Raw genomic sequence first — 18,195 nt, forward strand, 5'->3', positions numbered from 1 at the left:
CTTTGTGATCGCTCCAGTCTAGAGGTTCAGAGTGTGCTCATAGAGGAGGCGGGAGGCCCATCAGCTCAAGGTAATGGCAGAACGTTTGTAAACATGTAATAGTCTCAGATATATAGTTCGAGGGGAAGGTTTTTAATTTTTTAGTAATGTAACTTTTATTTTCTCAAATTAATGTAAATCTCAAACTCTAAATGGAAATGTCAAACAAGTCTAAAGAACTTAACCGAACTTAGCGAATAAAGAGTGAGGTACCCTCTTGTATTCCCTCTCAACTTGATATTGAGGTGACTATCATGTTGTAACCTTTAAATCTATGTCTTGATTTTGTCAACTTTCTCTCCATCTAGTCACCTTCTTTCACCTCTGTCCACCACGGAATCACGATAATAATAATAATAATAATAATAATAATAATAATAATAATAATAATAATAATAATAATAATAATAATAATAATAATAATAATAATTGTACCGGAGGTACACCCGCCCCGTGCATTTAAAACTAGCTCCTTGTAGAAGGCCATCTGTAATGTAAATCTTGAAACTGTTTGAGGAAGAAATTCGAACGTTTTTCGACAGATATTTCTACTATCACTTAGATGCGCCATCTGGTGCGAGGATGAATAATTCATTTTTGAAGTAATTTTTTTGTGTCAAGGCTTCCTAAACTGAATTGTTTATTGATTATTGATTTATTGATTATGCTTAGCCTCTGTAACGTCCGGTCATATGCCCACATAGGGTTTTAAGTATTTTCATGTGAATTTCAAGAAGCGCAAATGTCCGCCTGCTAACATTTTGATTTTTGGCCAGTAACTGTAACCTTTGTTTTTACCAGAGGCCACGTAGAATGGGTACTTGTTACCCCTATTAAAGTCAACTTTATTCATTTCATTTCAAGGCAAATCAGACTGTTGAGCCGATAAAGACAGTGAATATTGTTTGTTTTTGTTAAATGTAGGTTGTGCCTTTGATAGGCCTGGAACTTGTAAGTTTGTAGAATAGTCTCATAAAGTGAAAATTTGTAGATCTAAGACGCTCAGATCCGTCTCCCTGACTGTTGGCTGAAAGGAGCAGTAGTGCTCGTAATTAGGGAGCTTCAATCTCAGGTTTTTAATTGGATGATTATTCTTTTTTTCTTTTGCTTTACGTCGCACCGACACAGATATGTCTTACGGCGACGATGGGATAGGAAAGGCCTAGGAATTGGAAGAAGGTGGCCGTGGCCTTAATTAAGGTACAGCCCCCCGGCATTTGCCTGGTGCGAAAATGGGAAGCCACGGAAAACCATCTTCAGGGCTGCCGACAGTGGGGCTCGAACCCACTCTCTCCCGATTACTGGATACTGGCCGCACTTAATCGACTGCAGCTATCGAGCTCGGTGATGATTATTCTGATTTTTCTAATATTGTTACTCAAGTTCACGAGCTAGACCTTGTACCTGAATGTTGTTCTTTGCTTAGTAAAGTGTAAAGTTTGAAAATAAAATATTAAAAAAGCAAAATGAATAATTTTTTTTAAATTAATCTTTCGACTTTTGTATATCCACCCATTCATGCCCACACCTTCTTTACCTCTGGCCACCACGGTATCCCCGGAATAATAATAATAATAATAATAATAATAATAATAATAATAATAATAATAATAATAATAATAAGGTGGTCACTTTACACGTTCCGTTTTGCTCTACCAGATGGCCGAAAAATGAATCGCTAATGGACGACCTACTACAGAAATGTACTAATCAATTTTGTCCGATAAACAGTGTTTATTTGTTTTTATGTAGTTTAGCACTCATTAATTCTTCTCTAAAATTCATCTTGTCCTGTCGATAATGCGAGACTCGTGTGATTGCACTCGGTCCACTGACGTACCTGCTGCTCGCCCCGCTGTCTTCTACCCAATGCCAACGTTGTATGACATGGAGTGATGAATGGGTTTTTAGCCGACCTTCAAAAATCTGCTTACCTGTGCTGAGTTTGAACCCACAGTCCTAACGCTCACATGCTACCGTTGAGCGAGAGGGGGACTTTGTCTCCTAAATAAAGCGACTACACCAATTAACAGTGAAAATGTTCATACTAATGTAAGCGATTGAATTCTGAGTCTTTCGCCCCAGGACCATCTTATTAGTAGAATTAAATAAACCAAGTTTTGCCGCCTGATGAGCTTGACCTCCACATCGTGACGTGACATTATCAAGGCCACCGAACAGGTGGCAAAGCTTTCCTTAATTCTTATACGTCCACGATGATTTCAGCACTTTCACAACAAAGAAGGACGTGTTCTTCATTATGTTCTGAGATTCATCTGGCGCTGCGTTGAGATGCGAGTCATCACTGTAAATACATGACAGCAGCCACTGGTACTCCTTTCGTTTTACACCATAGGAAAAATATACGAATATTTTAAACATTAGGATCACCATATCTGAATAGAATTAAAATCGTCACAAATTAAGTTGTAACTTCTAAATGCTTGACCCAATTTTCATGACTTCACAGAAGATATGCTTATCAGTGAATGCAAAATTAATAAAGCAGATGGCTGAAAATGGCAAATATTGACGCAAAATGTAAAAAATGTAAAAAAAAAAAAAGGCAAATGATGGCGAGAATATTACCCATTAAATATTACGAGTTTAAAATACGATTGCATTTGGCCAAGCCAGGAGCTACAGCTTGCTTACATCCGGAGCTCTGTCACCAGGCTCTATCCCCAGGTAAAGTAGCGCCGCTAAATCTATGTCAGCTCTGTCAGGAAGTCGGTCTGTCCTTGATGGTACAGTGGTTCCTTTAACTCTAACGTTTCGTGGATTTATATGTATTGCAGTATTTGTGGAAATGAAATGGCAGGACATGTTCGTCTCGCCAGGTGCAGGTCTTTGGATTTGACGCCCGTAGGCAACCTCCGCGTCGTGATGAGGATGAAATGATGATGTGTCGTGCCAGCGAAATTAACCAATGATGGTTAAAATTCCCGACCCTGCCCGGAATCGAACCCGGGACCCTTGTGACCAAAGGCCAGCACGCTAACCATTTAGCCATGGAGCTGGACGCAGTGTGCGTTTATTTAGTTTTATGTAGTTTAGCACTCATCAATTCTTCTCTGATATTCATCTTGTCCTGTCGATAATGCGAGACTCATGTGACTGTACTCGGTCCACTGACGTACCTGCTGCTCGCCCCGCTGTCCTCTACCCAATGCGATAAACATTAGCGCTGCCTCAGTCCGACTCGTTGGCTGAAGGGTCAGCGTACTGGCCTTCGGTTCAGAGGGTCCCGGGTTCGATTCCCGGCCGGGTCTGGGATTTAAATCTTAATTGGTTAAATCCAATGGCTCGGAGGCTGGGTGTGTGTGTGGCGTATTCAACATTAGAATTCATCCTAGGTAAGGGCCCTCATCTTCACAGATATACAGGTCGCTTAATAGGCCGTCTACCAGAAAAAAACCTGCACCAGTCCTCTCCGGAGGCCATACGCCATTATTACCCAAGTGCAATCATATTTTGAGTAAGCTATACACATACACGTTTCTGATATTTGAGGGTCATAACGAGGATTTACCAGATGGTGCTCAGAAAAAGATTTTACACATTACGATGTGACGGTGCCTCAAACATGTTTACAGTATGCATAGTAGGCCAATGTCTGAGACATACTGTGCCGTGACGCTAGACTCAGATGATATTGGACTGTCGTGTCGATCAGTTTAACATAACTTGAATGGTCGACGGAATACATACAGTACGCGTAGGACTGAGATAAACGTGGGGCGAGTACCCCGCTTCTAATTGTTACACTGTTAGGCGAGTCAGAATTATTTCTCCAGAGTTTAGGAAACGTTCAGGGAAACACACAAGGATGCTGATCGACAACGGAGGGACACCCACACAAAATAATTCGCAAACAGGATCAGTATTTAGGTGTATTACTTTCAGCCCACCGTAGGCCCACTGCTTCTACCACCTCGTTCGGAAGGCCTCCGGAGTGAATGTGTCAGGTCGGACAGAGCAAAATCAGCTGCACGACGGATGAATTGTATTAAGACTTGTGCCAAAAACTCCTCCTAAACCAGACGACAGGCCACCTCATGTGAGTGGGTAACAACTCTTAGCCTGTGGCATCAGGAACGGCAGAAGTGCACGTTATTTTCTGACGAGGTCACTATAAACTTTCACCCATATAAGAAGTGCACTAGAGTCTGGAGACGGTCCGATTCATTGAGAGATGGAATGAACTCTTCATCCTGGAGCGGCATCAGCAGCAAGAGGCTTCCGTCGTGTTTGGTCGCCGTGTGCCTCAAATTCCCATTCCTCTCTAGTATACAGAGATAGCGCCCTCCTTTCTGTAGTTACAGGATTTCCACAGTGGGCGAGGGCTTTATACTATTGAATGATAATGCTCGCGCTCATCGAGCCAGAATGGTCAATCTAGCCCTTAAAGACGCACAGCATTCAGCGAATGGTGGCCGACATAATCTACAGACATGAACCGTGTTAAATAATAATAATAATAATAATAATAATAATATGGCCTCAGCTACCATGTGCAGACATTTCAATTTGACGCCATCTGGCTGTCTGCTCGTCAATTTCGACGTTCCGTTTTTCTCTAGGCCCACTAGATGGCAGACCGAGTAAACCAGAACTCTCGTGGGCGTTTATGGCTGAGATTTAATGAACTTTGTCGGGTAAACACCAAATGTGTCACCAGAGATCTTTTACTTGCCGACATTGTACGACATGGAGTGTCGAATGGACTTTTTTCCGCCCTTCAAAAATCCGACTACCTCTGCCGGGTTTGAACCCGCTATCTTGGGATCCGGACGCCGACACTCTACCACTGATCCACAGAGGCAGCTTATGAATCGTGTTGAACATACATGACATGAATTGAAGAGAGCAATTACCCACCGTCCTAATCCTCCTGCTAACGTTCAGCAACTTATTGAAGCTGCTATCCAAGAGTGGGGTAATCTCCCTCAATAATTTTCATTCTCTGGTGCTGAATTATTGCCTATCTTCTACATAATGAACGGTAATTGTGTTCAAAATTCCACATTACTAACTTAGTACTTTTGTTATGTTACTGTTGCTTTTAAATAGCGGACTGCATGCTTTTTTTCTTCGTATATATAATGTACGAACATGCACACACTAAAATAAAAAGATCATCAAACCAGAATATACAACTTTTTAGCACTATGTAAATGAGCAATGCCAATGATGCACCAGTTAAAAGATGACTAGTCATAAAAATGTACGCCCAGCATACTGTACAAGTTTCCTTTTAAGTGTTTGTTTATAGTTACCTAAGTGAAAACGACTACATGTTCGCACTTCATTAGTATCATAGGCGGAAGTGAAGAATTGTAATAGGAAGCATCATAGTTTAAGGTATTCGTCATGGACTTTCATGTCCCTGAATATAACTAGTAGCTGAGATTTTTATAATAATAATAATAATAATAATAATAATAATAATAATAATAATAATAATAATAATAATAATAATAATGATGATGATGATACCGAGCAAATTACTGTTCGAGTCACGTAGCTGTAAGCTTGCATTCAGGAGATAATGGGTTCGAACCCCACTGTCAACAGCCCTGAAAATGGTATTCCGTGGTTTCCCATTTTCACACCAGACAAATGCTGTACCTTAATTAAGACCACGATCGCTTCCTTTCCTATCCCATCGTCGCCATAAGACCTATCTGTGTCGGTGCGACGTAAAGCAGATTGCAATCTAGATATTTAAAAAATTGATGAAAACTTAAGACAGTCAGTCAGTCCGGTCATTCTATCCGGTCGATTTCCTTCATTCTCTTTTTAAAACTGAAAGGTATTCATGCCCGGATTTGTCATCAGGTACTATAAATCACCTAACTTCCGCCTTCCTCAAATTATTTGATTTTTTCAATTTTTGTCTCTTTGAAGCTATCATATCTTTGGCTCTAATTGAGGTATGGAGTTCGTTTTGTCCTAAGAACACTCAGTGGATCAAGCTCTTTCATTTCAGCTCTTAATTATTCAAATTGATTGATTATGAGGAAAAATATGAGTGCACATTCAATTTGATGTCTCAATTCTTCAACATTTTTTTCTCATCGAAGCATTCATATCTTTCGTTCTAATTGAGGTATGCCATTCGTTTTGATCTAAAACCACTCAGTGGATCAAGCGCTTTCTTTCGAGGTGATAACTACTTAAATTGGTAGATTTTGAGAAAAGTTATGAGTACATTTGTCTCCATGACGAACATCTTTAAAGGACTTTTTAACAATTCGGCGCGTAGTGTTGTTCCAAGGAATGTTTAATTCAATTTCTTTGTGTGATCTATTTTAAAGTGTTTTGTTAACATATTACATTCTATTACCACAGCTGATCATGTGCTTTATTTCATTAACTCGAAACTTTGCAAATATATCCGTGAGGATAGTAACGAACAACACCATACTTTGTACATTGCGGGCGGAGCCAGCAGGAAACTGCTAGTAATAATAATAATAATAATAATAATAATAATAATAATAATAATAATAATAATAATAATAATAATAATAATAATAAAGTTACTGGTTTTAAGCCCCACAAACTACTTACGGTTTTCAGAGACGCCAAGAAGCCGAAATTTTGTTCCATAGGATTTCTACGTGCCCGTAAATCTGTCGTATTTGAACACCTTCAAATACCCGCCAAGTTGGGCTCCAAAGGCCCCAGCACTACCGTGTAAGCCCAGCACATAGATTTTAACGAGGTAGTGTAATACAGACATTGTTTTCTCTCTCGCATACATGAGATTCCATTTGATTCGTTTCAGTTCAAGTGACTCCAATTCCCAGTCATGCTTCATTTCCCAATTACTATAAATAAGGGAAAGGTCGGAAGGTAAAGTCAACCTCGGTATGGACTGTTTCACTCACGACCAATTCTATGTGGCACGTTCGTGAGTCTGCTCAGTACGGCTCAAAGGTTGAATAGTCGGTGTAATGACGTTCGGTTCAGAGAGCTCATTGTTCAATTCCCGATCGGACCAGGGATTTTAACCACGTCTGGTTAACTCCTCTAGCACGGACACCAGTGATTGTGTTCGTCTTAATACGCATCGTCATTCACACAGACACGCACAGCACCCTACATAAACCCCCTGTGGGTGGGGGACGCGGAAGAAAAATACACCCACGGCATCCCCTGTCTGCCGTAAGACGCTATTAAAAGGGGCTCCAGGGGCTCTCAACTTGGCAGCGTGGGTTGGCGACCACGGGTCCCGTCACTGAGTCCTGGCATTGCTTCCACTTACTTGTGTCAGGCCCCTCACTTTCATCTGCCCTGTCCAACCTCCCTTGAACAACTCTTGTTTTTTTCCGACCCCGACGGTATTACAGCATTCGAGGCCTAGGGAGTCTCTCATTTTCACACCCTTCCTGGCTCTTGACTTTCTTTGTTCGGTACTTCTTTCTTCGAATTATCGGATTCTTCTTTTTACCCTGTGGGCGGAGGATGCAGATGAAGAATTCATCCACGGTATCCCCCACCCGTCGTAAGAGGCGAATAAAAGGGGCGACCTAGGGATGACACTTTTGGAACTTTGACACAATCCGTGATTAGTACCATAACGCGAGTGACACCTTGGGTCGACTTTACTTCGATTAGTACGGCCTACTACTACATGAGCATTGTTGTGCTCCCTCATAGAGCAATAATTACTGCTACCTGAAGAACTCGTACCGCTACTGCTTCCAGCTGGGTCTATGATTAGTATCATCGGAGGAGGATTACTATGGGAACAGTACCATTATATGGGTCTCTGTTGCCCGTGGGCCACCGAGAACACGAAACACTTGCCCTTGTCCTGGTGGCTTGTCCGTTCGGAGATGTTTTAAGAATTACTCGACACCACAACATTCGACACATTATGGCCGGCGCCTTCAAAGAACGAAGGCTATGTGGTCTACCAGGAAGTTTCTAGATTGTCGGAAATTGGAAGCACGTGGCGCATTTAAATCGGAAATGAAGATCGGAGTGATCATTGACCGAACTGTGTGATTTGAATCCCATTCCGGTCAAGCGGAAGAAGTGGATTTAGAGAAGAAGAGCATCTATGAGCCTACAGTCCCGTATCATAAAGAAAAATACGGACTGCAAAATAGGTTATATCAGTCACACGGTTAATGGTGGGAACCCGGGGAGACATTCTTAAACTCTTATGCCAGTTTTGGGCTTCATTAGGCATAGAAAAACACCTGTTGAAAAACAGCGGTAGCTGCCAGCCGCGGTTCAATATTAATTTTGAGAAACCATTTGAACAGTCACTAGTATCGCGAGTTGATACTCTCTGTTTTTCAGTTCATTTTTCTATTTTATACGCAAGACTTTTCCTAGACCATATTAATATGATTTATTAGATAGTAATTCATAACCTGTTAAGCAGTGATGATAAGTTGTATCTTGGTAAATGAAATGTCCTTTGTCCTAGTGGCAACCATGTAATTGGGGAAGTTATAAAATTAATAATAAATTGATCCAAACACTCTTGGTCAGCCAATTTTAGATTTACAAAGGCAATACAGTATTGTAAAAATGGAACTGCAAACATGATAAATCCGAAATCATGTCAGAATAACTGAGCTGAGCTGCAGATTGTATCTGCTATCGTTCTTAATATTTGGTTCATTATGCAATCTAAAGCCTAGTAAGATATAAACAACTAGGCCCAGTCACTGGATAAGAAAGAGAGTGCCAGCAGGTGTCCGGTCAGTGAAATCAAACATGTCAACTAAGGCTTCCACGGCCGCAGATCAAACCCAGTCTACTGCAGTTATAACTAGGTCCAGTCACTGGATAACAGAGAGTGCCAGCAGCTGTCCGGTCAGTGGAATCAAACATGTCAACTAAGGCTTCCACGGCCGTAGATCAAACCCAGTCTACTGCAGTTATAACTAGGTCCAGTCACTGGATAACAGAGAGTGCCAGCAGCTGTCCGGTCAGTGAAATCAAACATGTCAACTAAGGCTTCCACGGCCGCAGATCAAACCCAGTCTACTGCAGTTATAACTAGATTCAGTCAATGGATAAGAGAGAGTGCCAGCAGCTGTCCGGTCAGTGAAATCAAACATGTCAACTAAGGCTTCCACGGCCGCAGATCAAATCCAGTCTACTGCAGTTATAACTAGGTTCAGTCAATGGATAAGAGAGAGTGCCAGCAGCTGTCCGGTCAGTGAAATCAAACATGTCAACTAAGGCTTCCACGGCCGCAGATCAAACCCAGTCTACTGCAGTTATAACTAGGTTCAGTCAATGGATAAGAGAGAGTGCGAGCAGCTGTCCGGTCAGTGAAATCAAACATGTCAACTAAGGCTTCCACGGCCGAAGATCAAACCCAGTCTACTGCAGTTATAACTAGGTCCAGTCAATGGATAAGAGAGAGTGCGAGCAGCTGTCCGGTCAGTGAAATCAAACATGTCAACTAAGGCTTCCACGGCCGCAGATCAAACCCAGTCTACTGCAGTTATAACTAGGTTCAGTCAATGGATAAGAGAGAGTGCGAGCAGCTGTCCGGTCAGTGAAATCAAACATGTCAACTAAGGCTTCCACGGCCGCAGATCAAACCCAGTCTACTGCAGTTATAACTAGGTTCAGTCAATGGATAAGAGAGAGTGCGAGCAGCTGTCCGGTCAGTGAAATCAAACATGTCAACTAAGGCTTCCACGGCCGAAGATCAAACCCAGTCTACTGCAGTTATAAAAAAACATGTTTGAATTGACCGGCAACTGGCGTTTCCCCACCACTGATCCCGAAGCTCACAAAATCCCAAAACTGGATCTCTAACTTCAATCTTTCTGGCAGTGCAATTTCATGATACCACGAAGATTCGTACCGAATTGCGAGAAATTTTTGCACTGGAGTGAACTGTCGTATTATTTAAGGAATATCTAAGAAATGGTATCGTTAGACGTAATAGTTTCTAAAATTGGGCTGGTGTAAGCCTCATCACATCTCGCAGAGGGTGTAGGTTTTTTTTCTTTTCTTTTTTTCACTCTCATAGCAATATTCTCCTACTGAACAATCCCACTAACTCGTCCTAGAACACCAAAGCAGAATAACTTACTGCATTTTGAATGACAGCTCTTCTCCCCTCAGATATTTCGACTGTGTCCAGCCTGCCCTCGTTTCGACTATCTTCGCTGTAGCTGGTACTGTGTGGAGATGAGAAGAATGCACGAATGAGGAATGTGGTCTGCAAGCACGAACTTCCTGTTCTGCCCAGACAGATCGGCTCTTATCTGCTCTTATCTGCTACACGAAAACATTGACTCACACTTTGCAGTTTTCTGGATTACAACTGACAAGAGCGAAGAGCTACTAGTAGAAGTTAATATAAAGTCACCTGGGTAGTAGCGGAGTTACTATGGTAACCACTGCGTTACGGGCTCTGCTGGTGAAAACCCCTTCGCCCCGTGCCTCACCGGGCATGTGCATTCTTCTGATATCCCAACAATAGCATGTCCAGTCACATCGTGTAAATTACGTTTAAGAGAAGAGCTACTGTCCTACCTGCAGCAGGAGCGAGCCATCCTCCACCACTATCCGAATACAGTAGCGGTTGCCGATGTCCCAGCGCGCCACCACGTACACCTCCTCCATGCTGGAGTAGGGAACGGAGGACTCCATGAACCCCGATGGCTAGAATAAACAAAACATTACAAGAACACATTAGGGAGCACGATACCAGAGCAACACATAAAACAGAAGTTACATCTGATTTAAGAAAATTGAACCGATTATTCCTCAAACTATAGAATGAGTTTTCTTACAATAATTCTGGAAAATATTGTAGGACACATTTGAGGCACATAGTTGCAAAATCAGATACATGACAAACTTTTTTTTTGTTTCAGGATTAATGAAAATCTCTTTTAATTCATATACTGTAAAGGCACACGTTTGATAATTTCAAAAAATATAACTAGTAGTTACACTGTTTGGTCCGCCTCTGTGGTGCAGTGGTTAGGGTGATTAGCTGCCACCCCCAGAGGCCCGGGTTCGATTCCCGGATCTGCCACGAAATTTGAAAAGTGGTACGAGGGCTGGAACGGGATCCACTCAGCCTCCGGAGGTCAAGTGAGTAGAGGTGGGTTCGATTCCTACCTCAGCCATCCTGGAAGTGGTTTTCCGTGGGTTCCCACTTCTCCTCCAGGCAAATGCCGGGATGGTACCTAACTTACGTCCACGGCCGCTTCCTTCCATCTTCCTTGTCTATTCCTTCCAATATTCCCATCCCCCACAAGGTCCCTGTTCAGCATAGCAGGTGAGGTCTCCTGCGCGAGTTACTAGTCCTCCTTCCCAGTTGTATCCCCGACCTAAAGTCTCAAAGAAAGAAAGAAAGAAAGAAAGAAAGAAAGAAAGAAAGAAAGAAAGAAAGAAGGAAGGAAGGAAGTTACACCCTTTGAAGTAGTTTAAGAGTACCACTGTTATAATATGAACCGAACGGAGTGGCCGCGTTTCGACTATGGAGCCATTCGGGAGATGCTCGGGTTCGAACCCCACCGCCGGCTGCCATCAGAAAAGTTTATATAGTTTCCCCTTTTCACTTCCAGGCAAATGCCGGGACGTTTCAGTTTCATAGGCCACAGTTTCATTCATCATCATCCATTTCATCTTAATTAATTCCTCAACTGAGGCTGGCTTCAAGAAAGGTATCCGGCTGTAAAATACATGCCATATAAATTCATCCCACTTTATTCCCGACCTCGCATCAAGAAACGAGACTAAAGGGTAGACAAACAACAACTGTTATAATATGATTTAATAGTAAGTCAACAAGCTCACAGTTTAATGTGGTAGTTATTATTGTGGCCATAGCCATCTTCATTTCATTTCATTTCATTTCCAAATTCCTGTATGTATTGGCCAAGATTCGAATCGCGTCATCGTTATGAGATGCCAGTAACTAAGGCACTCGTCTATCACATCACTGAGATAACAGAGAGTGTATTTGTGACGTATCTCGATTTGAAAATTAACTGCTGATCTACCAGGTTTTGAAAATTAATGTTAGGATTTACTGTATTTGGTTTAAAAAAAGCAATAAACAAACTGCATTTACTTTTACAGTAGGTACAAATGTTGTTTGACCACATGACGCAATGGTTAGCGTGATGGCCTTTGGTCCAGAGAGTCCCTGGTTCGATTCCCGGCCGGGTCGCAGTTTTAATCTTTATTGGTTAATTCCGATGGGTCGGGAACTGGGCGTGTGTGCCGTCTTTATCGTTACGATTAATCAGAGGTGGGACCCACTCCTCGTAGACGCGCAGGTCGCCTGTATGGCGTCAACTCGAAATACCAGCACCAGGCCACATGTCATTATTATAGTAGAAATATTAAAATAGTATTAAAGTTAGTTATTGTTTATCATCATCATCATCATCTGTTTACCCTCCAGGGTCGGTTTTTCCCTCGGACACAGCGAGGGATCCCACCTCTACCGCCTCAAGGGCAGTGTCGCGGAGCTTCAGACTTGGTCGGGAATACAACTGGGGAGAATGACCAGTACCTCGCCCAGGCGGCCTCACCTGCTATGCTGAACAGGGGCCTTGTGAAGGGATGGGAAGATTGGAAGGGATAGGCAAGGAAGAGGGAAGGAAGCGGCCGTGACCTTATGTTAGGTACCATCCCGGCATTCACCTGGAGGAGAAGTGGGAAACCACGGAAAACCACTTCCAGGATGGCTGAGGTGGGAATCGAACCCACCTCTACTCAGTTGACCTCCCGAGGCTGAGTGAACCCCGTTCCAGCCCTCCGACCACTTTTCAAATTTCGTGGCAGAGCCGGGAATCGAACCCGGGCCTCCGGGGGGTGGCAGCTAATCACGCTAACCACTACACCACAGAGGCGGACGTTATTGTTTATAGGTACGTAAATATAACAAAAAGAAAATATTACCGTTTTAGCTCTTTACTGCGTGAATTAATTTACTCTATTTGAATATATTTTAATATAAAAACTAGTGAACCCGTGCTGCTCTACAGCATTCCTTATAAATAGGTCAGAAACTCGTCTTCAATCAATCAATCAATCAATCAATCAATCAATACTGATCTGCATTTAGGGCAGTCGCCCAGGTGGCAGATTCCCTATCTGTTGCTTTCCTAGCCTTTTCCGAAATGATTTCAAAGAAATGGGAAATTTATTGAACATCTCCCTTGGTAAGTTATTCGAATCCGTAACTCCCCTTCCTATAAATGAATATTTGCCCCAGTTTGTCCTCTTGAATTCCAACTTTATCTTCATATTGTGATCTTTCCTACTTTTATAGACGCCATTCAAACTTATTCGTCTACTAATGTCAATCCACGCCATCTCCCCGCTGACAGCTCGGAACATACCACTGAGTCGAGCAGCTCTTCTTCTTTCTCTCAATTCTTCCCAACCCAAACATTGCAACATTTTTGTAACGCTACTCTTTTGTCGGAAATCGCCCAGAACAAATCGAGCTGCTTTTCTTTGGATTTTTTCCAGTTCTTGAATCAGATAATCCTGGTGAGGGTCCCATACACTGGAACCATACTCTAGTTGGGGTCTTACCAGAGACTTATATGCACTCTCCTTTACATCCTTACTACAACCCCTAAACACCCTCATAACCATGTGCAGAGATCTGTACCCTTTATTTACAATCCCATTTATGTGATTACCCCAGTGAAGATCTTTCCTTATATTAACACCTAGATACTTACAATGATCCCCAAAAGGAACTTTCACCCCATCAACGCAGTAATTAAAACTGAGAGGACTTTTCCTATTTGTGAAACTCACAACCTGACTTTTAGCCCCGTTTATCAACATACCATTGCCTGCTGTCCATCCCACTATACCTGACGTAGTCATACTGCTTTGCCTGCCCCTTTTCAATAGTTTTATGGACATTTAGTATCGGTACATAAACACTGATTCATTCGTAATGTAGTTTATAACACTTCTTTCCATACAATACTGTCTATGCATCGACCATTTGGCCGTATCTGGATCTTAATATTTTCAAACGATCTTGCCCGAGATAGCGCAGCCTGTTCGGGTAAGCAGACTACCCACTTTTTTCAAGCGTTCTCCCCTGCACTTTATTATTAGTCGTACAGATGGCTAGTCGACTTGATTGATGCCTTCCCGTCTGTACGAACGTAGACTGTTTCTTCTTAGCTGCATATACGTTATTAGGGACGTTCTGCCATCTGGCGAGTATATTCAGAAGCTGGGGAAGGTCAGAGAATCAGAGAGTATCTAGCAGAGAATAGTATTCTTCAGCGATCACCAGAAGTGTATACTCTCTGGCATGACAGCTGGTAATCAAACCTGGCTGCAAGCTATGACATTACTAAGGATGAAAATCCCTCCCATATATCAGAATATTAATGAAAGTGTTGGTCGCTTATCAACCTGATAAGTAGAGATTGTATTGCGGGTTAGGGTAAGCCGTCGCCGGCAATTACTGGAGTAATCATTTAATGACTTGATGTTATGATTACTCTAAGTTAGCTGAACTTAGAGACCTAACTCGTGATTCACCGGCAAGTAATTCCGGCGAAAATAAAACAGAAATGCAGCAGTTCGGCCCAGTAAAACGGACGGACGGATTTGCCAAAGCAGTTGTTAGTTAACTCCTTTAATATATAGATATGTATAATAGGCCTATATATTCACCAGTCATTGTGGATGTCATCATTATTCTAAAAAAGACAAGGAAAAGAAATAAACGATAATATACATATTGTTTCAGATTAAGACAGTACAGCTGTGGCAACAATTTATGTTCGGATCAGTTATAGTGGAAAAAAAGAACCTACCAAAATTATAATTTCAATCCTGGGGTTACCACACAAGTGGCCACTGTTAATTATGCATGAAGGCATAGATTTGTTAAGCGGGCTCTCCTCCGTGATTTTAATATGTTCTTTTTTTTTTTTGTTAGTTGCTTTACGTCGCACCGACACAGATAGGTCTTATGGCGACGATGGGACAGGGAAGGGCTGGGAGTTGGAAGGAAGCGGCCGTGGCCTTAATTAAGATACAGCCCCAGCATTTGCCTGGTGTGAAAATGGGAAACCACGGAAAACCATTTTCAAGGCTGCCGACAGTGGGGTTCGAACCTACTATCTCCCGAACACTGGATACTGGCCGCACTTAAGCGACTGCAACTATCGAGCTCGGTATGTTCATTTTGGAAAGGATATAAAACTGTTCACAAAAGTAGGCAGTCATGCGATTCTGGCAGCAAATGACGTGAAGTGGGTGTTTACAGGAGTAAATATTTCAAAAAATATCTGAACCAATAGAATCTTTATACTTACATTTCATAAATGTGCCATCCGCAAATTTTAACTGTAATATTAGTCTCACTTTCATTGTGTCTATAATAAAAAGATCTAAATGACACTGAACTGATGCTGATACTTCATGGCCTGTACCGAGAATACTTTTCTTTGCGTTGCTTTGCTCCCTGCTAGACTTCGTCCCAAATAGTTTTCGCGCATACAACCTGTTAAATGAAAATTAAGAATTTTTAAACACTTCATGGAAATCACGAAAACATTATTTCATCATTCCGAAATTCCACACGTAAAACTCATACCTAAGTCAGCCTATTAACAAAAGGTCGTTCCTTGACTCAGAAGCACAAAAATAAAGGCTCGCAAAGAAAACTTCTAGCCAGAAGGAACCCAACAGATGTAATACAGATACAAAGCCGCAGAAATCTGTGCAAGAACCCAAAAGATGTTGGACATATTTTTTCTAGTAAGAATATTATAGTTCTTTCTGGTTTCCCAATCTAAAGGGTCATATTTGTAGTTTCAAAAATGGATAAATGTAGCAACGTTAGTCAGCATAATTTTATTTGGGCAATCCAAGTCTCAGTACCGTGTAATGTTCTGACTACTGGTTAGCTTGTTAATTGTGAATAGTGATAGTTTGATCGTGATGCATGTCTACTCTTTAGTGCCGTTTCCTGATACGGCCTCGGGGATGAAGTGAGATGAAATTATACGACATAACTTTACGGTCGGATGCCCTTCCCGACACCAACCCTAGTTGAGGAACTAATGAAGATGAAATGAATGATGGAGAATGACATTGAGTGGCGAGGTGGAAGGGATCGGCTGTGACCTATAAATAGGAACTACCTCGGTATTTGCCTCGAAGTGAAGATGGGAAACCATTCTCACGACAGCCGACGTTGGGGTTCGAACCCACTCGTGTTCCGAATGCAGAGTGTAGCGCTTTATCACGTGCGGCCATTCCGTTCGGTATAGTTTGATCGTGATCTCACATCTAACATCACAAATATATTAGACTATATTTTAATAGTACTAAATGAAAGATATTTTGACTATAAGCAACTTCGCAAAATGATTATAAATTATAATAATAAAAAGCTAGGGTTAATAAGCTTGAACTGATCTATCGGGTGACTCAAGATACCTACAAAAAGCGATGCCGGTCACGTAATCTCAAGCTGAAGCACAACAGGCATCCGCCTGGAAGCCCTGTATGCAGTGGAGTATCTGTTACTAAACAGAAAAGGCTTCAATGAGAAACTGGAAATCTAAGAGTGAGAGTTCTTAGAAAGATCCGAGGCCCGATTGACAGTACTTGAGACGTCAAGAATCAGAGCTCTACTCCCTGACATACAGGGTCTCTGATTATGCCAGGGAAACGAGGGTAGTTTTCTATAATCTTGTGGCTTCTCCCAACAGACTGACCGACCACCTATTCACCTTCTGGCAAAACAAGGAAGTCCGTAACACAGGGCTAAGGGAGACTGAGAAGGACATAAAGGAACTGGGGCTAACAGATTAAAAAAATGGGCTGGCAGTGAGAGAGCTCCTGAAGAGATATGAAGAACATATGAAGCAGAATGGTATCCCACATTTCAGAGGAAAGAAAGCAGTCACACCGGAAGAAGATGCGACAATACTGGGCAAAAATACAAGCCCATTGGTTGAATAACCGTGGCCACAGGTAAGCCTGTTTGAAGAAAGAAGAGCCAAAGGAACGTTTATGCACTGTTAAAAAAGTCATTACTGTATAAAAGTTAGTTGTAAATTAATGAAATTCATATATAATACTCGTATGTATGTAAGTGGGAACTATTAAATATGACACTGTGATGGCATATTTTTAAATTAAAATAGTCAGTTTCAATAAACATATAGCAATATTTTCATGTTATCGAGCCGCTAGAAGATTTGTTAACAATGAATCAAACTTCTTTTTCCACCGCTTTTCCCATACCTGTGGGGTCGCGGGTGTGAACTGTGTCGCACATGTGGATTTAGCCCCGTTTTGCAGCCGGATGCCCTTCCCGGCGCCAACCCTATATAGAGGGATGTAATCACTATTGCGTGTTTCTGTGGTGGTTGGTAGTGTGCTGTGTTGTGTGAATATGAAGAGGAAAGTGTTGGGACAAAAACAAACACCCAGTCCCCGGGCCAGAAGTAGTAATCAGAGGCGATTAAAATCCCCGACCCGGCCCCGGAAATCGAACCCGGGACCCTCTCAAGCGAAGGCCTCAACGCTGAGCATTCAGCCAATGAGTCGGACGTAACAATGAATCAAACCTCTAAACAATGTTAACAATACAGTGAAACATACTGTTACCTCCATTTTCAAACAAACGACAGAAATCTTCGTGTCACACGGCACCCGTGTGTTAAAGCGTGCAGACCGCTATCAAAGAAGGGAAAAGGAAAACCATTTCGGGCATGATCGACGGGGGATTCGAACTTCAAACCCTTCTGTCTCTCGAGTACCATAACTAGCTGTGATGGTGGTGATTTGTATTTCAAGATGAAGTACAACTAAATAGATAACCATCCTAAAACTGACCGTGCCTCAACACAGTGAGATAACCTGTTCGGAACAAGAGCAAGTAGTATTCATCACTGCGACCACGAGAGATCAGGATGATGTCAACCAATATGGAGATATGCTAAGTAGGTCACGCATGTGTCTCATGTGAACGAGATTAAAGGATCGACTAGTGGGACGCATTAACGGCTGCTGACAAATAAAACATGGAGCTCGACCGGCTTAATGTTAATCCCTTAAAAGCATTCTCTGGCAAATACGTAATAATCACTCAAGGCTGTCAGAGAAACGACTTAAAGAAGCTTAATATGAAAAAAAAAA

The 18,195-nt window shown here is 42.0% G+C and overlaps 1 protein-coding gene across 2 annotated transcripts in view; it reads right to left on the reverse strand.

Moving 5' to 3' along the window:
- The window catches only part of LOC136872601 (C-Maf-inducing protein), a 558,641-nt gene that overhangs the window by 170,241 nt on the left and 370,205 nt on the right, over window positions 1-18,195 (reverse strand). For both annotated transcript variants that reach the window (XM_067146405.2, XM_067146404.2), the window contains exon 2: window positions 10,567-10,695. In XM_067146405.2, coding sequence (XP_067002506.2) covers window positions 10,567-10,695 — 129 coding nt within the window. The remainder of the gene's footprint in view (window positions 1-10,566; window positions 10,696-18,195) is intronic.

The sequence above is a fragment of the Anabrus simplex genome, chromosome 4 (assembly GCF_040414725.1).
Source record: "Anabrus simplex isolate iqAnaSimp1 chromosome 4, ASM4041472v1, whole genome shotgun sequence".
Taxonomy (NCBI): domain Eukaryota; kingdom Metazoa; phylum Arthropoda; class Insecta; order Orthoptera; family Tettigoniidae; genus Anabrus; species Anabrus simplex.